We start from the raw sequence: 7,490 nt of genomic DNA, 5'->3' as shown, positions 1-7,490 counted from the left end.
TTAACCTGTATTTAATTGTATGTTTATTGTTATTAATGCCTTATGCTATTTTCTCTTCTTTCTTTTTGAACACTATATCAGTTATTCTATGCTTATTGGTAGTAAAATGATATTTTCCGATTATGAAAGATTAACATGGTAACAAAATTACAATATATATGGATAATATTCTTATCAATATGCTTTTTCACACTTAAATGATTTTGCATAATGAAACTGAAGGCACACAAGAGAGAGAACCTAACCTAATTTTTGTAGTACACTTGAAGAAACCCCATTCAAATGGGCGATTAGAGATATGTACATACATAATGTACAAAACTTTATTTTTATTTTTATGATACTCTTTGTATGAATGTGGGTGAATGTTTTCATTTATGATATATTCTTTTTAATCATTTAAGTTATGCAGCATCTAAAGATACTTTCACTGCAGGGGTTTTAGAGACTTTAAAAAGAGAACTGATCTGCTTGATGTACTACGAGAAAAACAATTCAATATCTACTGTATCCAAGATACTCATTTTGTAGAAGAAGAATCTATAGTTATCCGTTTACAATGGGGGTACGATTTATTTTTTAGTCCTGGTAGATCTGGTTCAATAGGTACAGCTATTCTTTTTGATAAAAACTTTGAGTATGAAATCCTTAATTTTGAAATTGATGATATTGGAAACCTAGTCGTATTGGAATTCAAAATAGAAAATAAACATAACTTTCTCTTAATCAATATATATGGACCTAATCAAGACAAACAAAATTTTTATACAGATATTGAAACGTATCTAAGTAATTCAGATGCAGATTTTAAAATAATTGTAGGAGATTGAAATTTAGTCCAAGACATTGACTTAGACACAAACAGCTATAAACATATAAATAACCAAATACAAGAAAAGCAGTATTATCTTTAAAGGAAAATTTTGATCTAATAGACCCATTTAGAAATAATAATCCGAATTTAAGAAGGTACACCCGACACAAAAAAAAATCCGATTAAAAAAGCAAGGCTTAATTTTTTCTTAGTGAATTTGGTCGACTACAGAACTACAGCTACAGAACAGAACACTCTTTTATAGAATTAGATATTAGATGAAATGACTTCCTTCGTGGAAGAAGCTACTGGAAATTCAATAATTCACTACTAAAAGACAAAGAATATGTTAGCCTTATTAAAGAATGTATGATTAAAGCACCACTTAAACATGATATCTCAAGTCACTCGTTGCTATTTGAAATGATTTTACTAGATATAAGAGGTATAACTATTCCCTATACTATTAAAAAAAAGAAAGAAATTAAGAAAATACACGAATTAAAAAGGACAAAGGAAATAAATGTTATAGAAGCTTACTTAGACACTGATCCAAACTACCTTACATTAAGTGAAATTCTTACAGATTCAAAGCAAAAACTAGAAAACTTAAGACGTAGAAAAATTGAGGTTAATACCATTAGGAGTAAAGAGGAGTGGATCGAGGATGGTGAAAAATCAACGCGATATTTTTGTAGCTTAGAGAAGAGAAATAACTTTAACAAAACTAAAACAAAGATTGATGATCCAGAAAACCATGATATAACCACTAGCCAATTTGAAATTCTGAATAAAATTAAACTTTTTTTTATGAAAACCTATACTATTACCGAACTGAAAAACCATTTACCATTTAAACAACAAAAATGATTGTTTTAAAATTAGGTGGGTAAAACTACAGTCCCTTTTTGAAGACTAAATTTTCTCTTTTGTGTTTCTTTTTAGAGGCTCCATGAATACTTACATAAATTTTATTATTTTGAACATGTAACTTATAATCTGTAAGTATGAATGTATGAAAGAATGTATTGTGAGAATGTTATATTATTGTAAGGCAATTAGCCAGGGCACCCATCTCTGGTATTGCCATAATGCCAACAATTTGCTTCAGTAGAATTCAAATCTTTTACTCTGTCAAATGGTGTTAAGCACATATTTTCAGCACCGCTTAGCTAAATGATTCGTGCAAACGTTGAAACATACTTTGAAATCCGGTAAGCCAAATACTTTATTAGAGCAGAGGTTATGGAATTTCCTACTTGCTTACCGCAATACACAACAATCAACTAAAAATACTGCTTCATCAATTCTACTGAAAGGACATATACTCACGTTTAGGTTTACTGAAACCAAACACACAAAATCATCACAAAATAACCAAATTTCATTAAGAAATTCAACACAAAATAGAATGTTTGATGATGGACATCCTGTATTAGCACGTTCTTATGGAAAGGGAGGATTGCAGGCACAGTTGTAGAATCAACAGGACCAGTTTCATGTGAATCTAAAGGTGCTATTTTTGATGATAGTGTTCCTTATGATGAAAATCCGTATTTTTCTAGAGCTGTAGTGCCTAATGCAGCAATTATCGATGAATTTAATATTCCAAATGCAAATTATAGTTATACAAATTCAGATAATAGTATTGTGAAAAATGTGCCAAATTATAATCAAACTAACAATTCATCTAGTGCCAAACGTCAAATAAATCAAAATCAGATGAATCATAAAACAATTATGTGCCAAAAAGTAAGTTTGGATCAAAATGATTCGATACAAAGCCGCCGATATCCCCTAAGGTGTTCCATGAAAGAACCACAAAGACTTGATATATGATGTGCAAGGACACAATAATGAATCAACAGACTTGTTATTATTTGCTCAATGTTCTAAACATTGTATTCATGATATCATTATGGTGCATAATTATTATTCATATGGTATAATTACTTAAAAGAGTCTAATTACTTAGATTTAGTTTTTATTTAGAGCATATTTTCACATGAGTAATTGCAAGCAGCAATATTTTAGTTAAGTATCAAAATCCCTGTTCCTTTTTTATTTAAAATTTGTTTGGAACAGAATTTTGAATTTCGAATTAAAATTTTTCTTTATGCCCGTTGGAATTTTTTGAAAATTTAAAAGTCTATACTTGTGATCTTGACCTTCAATAACTATCTATAGATATGCACATTGGATGAAAAACATCAACTTCCGGATTTATAACCCACCGAAATTTTTAAAACTTTGGACGACTATACCAAATTCTCTGATAAACACAATGGGCTTGATTCTTTCAGATTATTAACAACTATAACTTCTCTTTATTTAAAGCCGTGAAAAAGTACATTATGAATCTGTTTTAATATCCAATTCACCTAAAATCAATATTGCATATTTCGAAAAGTTTTAGATTGACAACTAAAATAAAGACATTGTTAGAAAGCTTATAACATGAACATTACAAAAACACCAAATTAAATGGCGAAAAAATCCAAGTTAATGTGACATAAAACTCCGAAGATATGAAATATATACAAATTACCAATTTTCATATTTATCAGATATATTTGCCTCAACATATAATTGTGGACCATGAGATTTTTATTGCGTCCCACGGAGTGATGTAACGGTCTGGTGATATTCATTTGAGAAAATCGATACAAATGATATTCTAATTAAAATTAAATTAATATGAATTAATAGTTATTAGTAGTATAAGTACTTACAGATTTACAGCAACTACTACTCCACTTTGTACCGTAGTTGCTAAAAATCTGTCAGTACCCTGCCAGGCGAGCAACTACCCAATTCTCTCCATACTCCTATAAATCACCAGGCGAACACAACTTTATAAAATATCTCACATTCCTTATTGATTGTTACTGATCGAACACACCATCGCCTTTTTAGTCATTCGCTGGTTAGTATTAGGTGCAGACATGTAGTGTATGGTTTAAACAGTATTTTATTTCTATTATACAATAATTCGTAGAGTATGAATAGGGTTTCGGAAACCAGCCAAGGCTTATGTTAATGAGTCACCAAATACAATGTACCAAATACAGAAAACATAAATGAATAGATAAATATATAGGTAAATATTAATATATATAATAATTTAACAATAAAGTAGTTTGATAGTTACAACAGTTGGTTATGTATATAAACATATGAAGGAAAATGTGCAAAAGTGCATAGAGTGTAATATGATTATCAAAAGAATAATACATAATAGCAGGAAAATATATACTTGTACACGGTATTTACCTAGGAGCCTATAGATGAGATAAGCACTCATAAGACGATTGGTTTGGCCCTTTTTCATGTTTTAAATAGAAATAATTTCAATAATTTTACATTGTTACCAGTTTGAAATTTATAATAATTACAGGTCAGTTTAACCTTAATATTTATATCACATTTCAAATAGAAGTAATTTCAATAATTTTATTTTTTTACTTGTTTGAAATATATAATTTTTACAGGTAAGTTTAACCTTAATATTTATATCACATTTCAACTAGAAGTAATTTCAATAATTTTACATTGTTACCTGTTTGAAATATATCATAATTACAGGTCAGTTTCACTTTAATATTTATATCAGATTTCAAATAGAAGTAATTTCAATAATTTTACGTTGTTACTTGAAATATATCATAACTACAGGTAAATTAACCTTAATATTTGTATCACATTTCAACTAGAAGTAATTTCAATAATTTTACATTGTTACCTGTTTGAAATATCAACCAATTACAGATAACTCTAACCTTAATATTTATATCACATTTCAAATAAGAGTAATTTCAATAATTTTACATTTTTACCAGTTTGATATATATCATAATTACAGGTAAGTTTGACTTTAATATTTATATCAGATTTCAAATAGAAGTAATTTCAATAATTTTACATTGTTACTTGTTTGAAATATCAAATAATTACCCGTAAGTTTAACTTTAACATGTATGTTTCACATTTCACTTCAAATTAGTTTCAGTATTTTTATGTTGTTACCTGCGTAAGACATTAATTTATTACAGGAAAGTCTATTTTCTCCTCACACTTTTCCAGTAGAAATATTTCAATAATTTTACACTTTTACTGATACACTGTCACAAATAGAAGTTAGGATCAAATGATGGCATTTAAAGAATAAGTAGTCCAGATTGTGTTCATAATAATGATATTCATAATTCATAATATGAATGAAATCTAAAATTCCATATTCTTTTTAACAAGGAAAATTAATGTTAAGTGATGAAGGAAGAAGAGTATCATATTTTAATTTGATTAATTATTCCATTGATACTTTGTCAGTTGTGTGCCATCAGTTTCACGTCTGATCTTAAGTTTTGTACCATTAAACGGATTGTCAAAATCGGATACTGTCCTGACGAGGAATACCTTGTTATCACGCATCTTGATAAATATTATGCCGTCGCTTGTCCAGGCAGATTCTTTTTTTCTTTTTGAAGCTTTCTGGTCATGTATGACAGGTTTGAGCGAATTTTTGTGAGGTCTTCGTTGATATATATATTACGTCCTCAGAACAACTTTTATTTACTTCTACATTATCTTCGCCACGTGTAGAGTTTGTTGGTGCCATTTCTCGACCAATCATTGACATACCAGAGTTCTTTAATTCTCTTAAACGATTTGCATTTTTGATGAAGGCTCGTTTAGTATAATATCCCTTAAATTTGCAAATTATCTGTCTTGGACTTGAATCTGTCCCCGATGGAGGCTTTCCCGTCCTGTGGCTTTTGTTAATGTCATCTACAGAAATTTTTGCACCAGTTAAATTTCCTACCTGGGTGACTTACTCATTGGTGTCCTTATTGTTGGTTTCGGGAATTCCAGAGATTCTCACACCTTCACGTCTCATGCTGTTCTCGTTCATCGTCACGTTCATTTAAACTTTTGATAGCACTATCTCATTTAGCTTCAATTTTAGTCCACTAACTTCATCTTCTAACTTTTTCAATTTATTCAGGTACCTTTTCGATACTAGCGTCCTCCTTACTGAACTCAGACAGTATATTTTCATCGACTTTACTTTTAATATTTTCTAGATGTTCTGAAGAACTAGAACCAAGTCTTTTACGTAGATATTCCGGATGCCATACTCAGCTTACGAAAAAAATATCTGACAATTTTTTTAGTTTTTAGTCTCTGGTTACACAAACGATACTCAACGTAATTCACACAAGACATCCACATATAACGTCCACATTTTATAACTAATCCTTATTTCGATCTTCGAAAATAAAACACATGTTAATCCTGCATGTAGATTTACAAAAATTTAAGTTACGGCCTGGGATAAAAATTCACAAAGCAAACTCGTTCGACTCCTCACTTGACGCCATCTTGTTACTATACATGTAGTGTATGGTATCACCCAGCGTAAAATCAGACTTAACACATAAATAACATATTATTTTCAACATAGAAGAGGATTGTATTGTGGTTTATTCATAGACAAGTATGTACTATAAACAATTGTTTTATTGACAGTTTATATTGTTTTGGTAAATGTAATGTTATACTACGTTATTGAGGAATGCTCTTTATGTGAATAGTTAGTGGAGTGTATAGAAAACTGTTCACAGTACAATACATCATGAGTCAATACATCACAGATACAAATGTAATATTTGACAAATATTATTCTTTCCTTTCAGTTCAGAATATGGGATTTGATAAAACAAACATTAGATACTAAACAGCTAATTGAGAGCGATATGAATGAAGATAACTGTATTGATAACACAGAATTAGAAAAAGAGCTTTAAAAAAATTAAAACCTATATTCAACAACAATTAGCGAATGTAGTGGATTAAACTCAGTTACAAAACCTACTGGGTATAGATAACATTAATAACAAAGTTTTAAAACAGACAAAACAGATTCAATTTAATTATAATCAAATTGAAGCGGTGGATTTAAAATTGAATACAAAATTGACTTAAATGATAAACAAATTGAAAAGGAGATTCATAATAATAAACATTTCTGTTTGTTAAAAGAAATGAAAACACTCTTGGAATAAAAGAAATAGAAGATAACTACAAACAAGATTGGAAATCTTGCGATGAACAAAATTGCAAGCTTGTTTCAGAATGTAATCCATCGACCCATGCACCAACACCACAACTTGAAACCATGTATGCGTGGGATTGTGAAGCTTACGCAGAAGAAACTGGTAAAACAACACCATATGCTTGTACTTAGGTTAATCTGGAAAAGTTGCGAAAAATGTTGGAAAGAATAAATGGAGTTTATCCAGACTTAAAACCAACAGATAATATTCCCGAAGAGTTTTATGAAAAACTTATGAATATAGTTCACATATTTGTGGGAGTAAACTGTATATATCAAATGTTGAAACATTTATGTTCTGTCGGTCAAAAACAGTTAACTCTAATTTGTCACAACGGTAGTGATTTTGATAATAGGATAATTATTAAAAATATGGCAAAATTAACTCATTGTCCTCTCAAAAACAGTACAGGGATATTTCGTATAGCAATATCTAATCCTTTTACAGAAACAAGTTTACAGAAAAAATGGAATAGTAAAAAGAAATTTATCAACAAAAACAATCATTTTCAAAAAATAAATTTCACCTGTTTCTATCAACATCTAGCAAACAGTTTAAAA

The 7,490-nt window shown here is 29.4% G+C and overlaps 1 protein-coding gene across 1 annotated transcript; it reads left to right on the top strand.

The window, feature by feature from the left end:
* Positions 1-1,237: 1,237 nt before the first annotated feature.
* LOTGIDRAFT_175385 (hypothetical protein) lies at positions 1,238-6,621 on the top strand (the record flags this gene model as incomplete). The annotated part of the gene is made up of 4 exons (XM_009056416.1): positions 1,238-1,444; positions 1,760-1,815; positions 2,380-2,566; positions 6,511-6,621. 4 exons carry the CDS (start codon positions 1,238-1,240, stop codon positions 6,619-6,621), a joined length of 561 nt encoding a protein of 186 aa, XP_009054664.1.
* Positions 6,622-7,490: the final 869 nt, after the last annotated feature.

Source organism: Lottia gigantea, assembly GCF_000327385.1.
Source record: "Lottia gigantea unplaced genomic scaffold LOTGIsca_275, whole genome shotgun sequence".
NCBI classification, from domain to species: Eukaryota; Metazoa; Mollusca; class Gastropoda; family Lottiidae; genus Lottia; species Lottia gigantea.
Note: the sequence above shows the minus strand (reverse complement) of the source record. Positions and strands in the feature narration are given on the sequence as shown.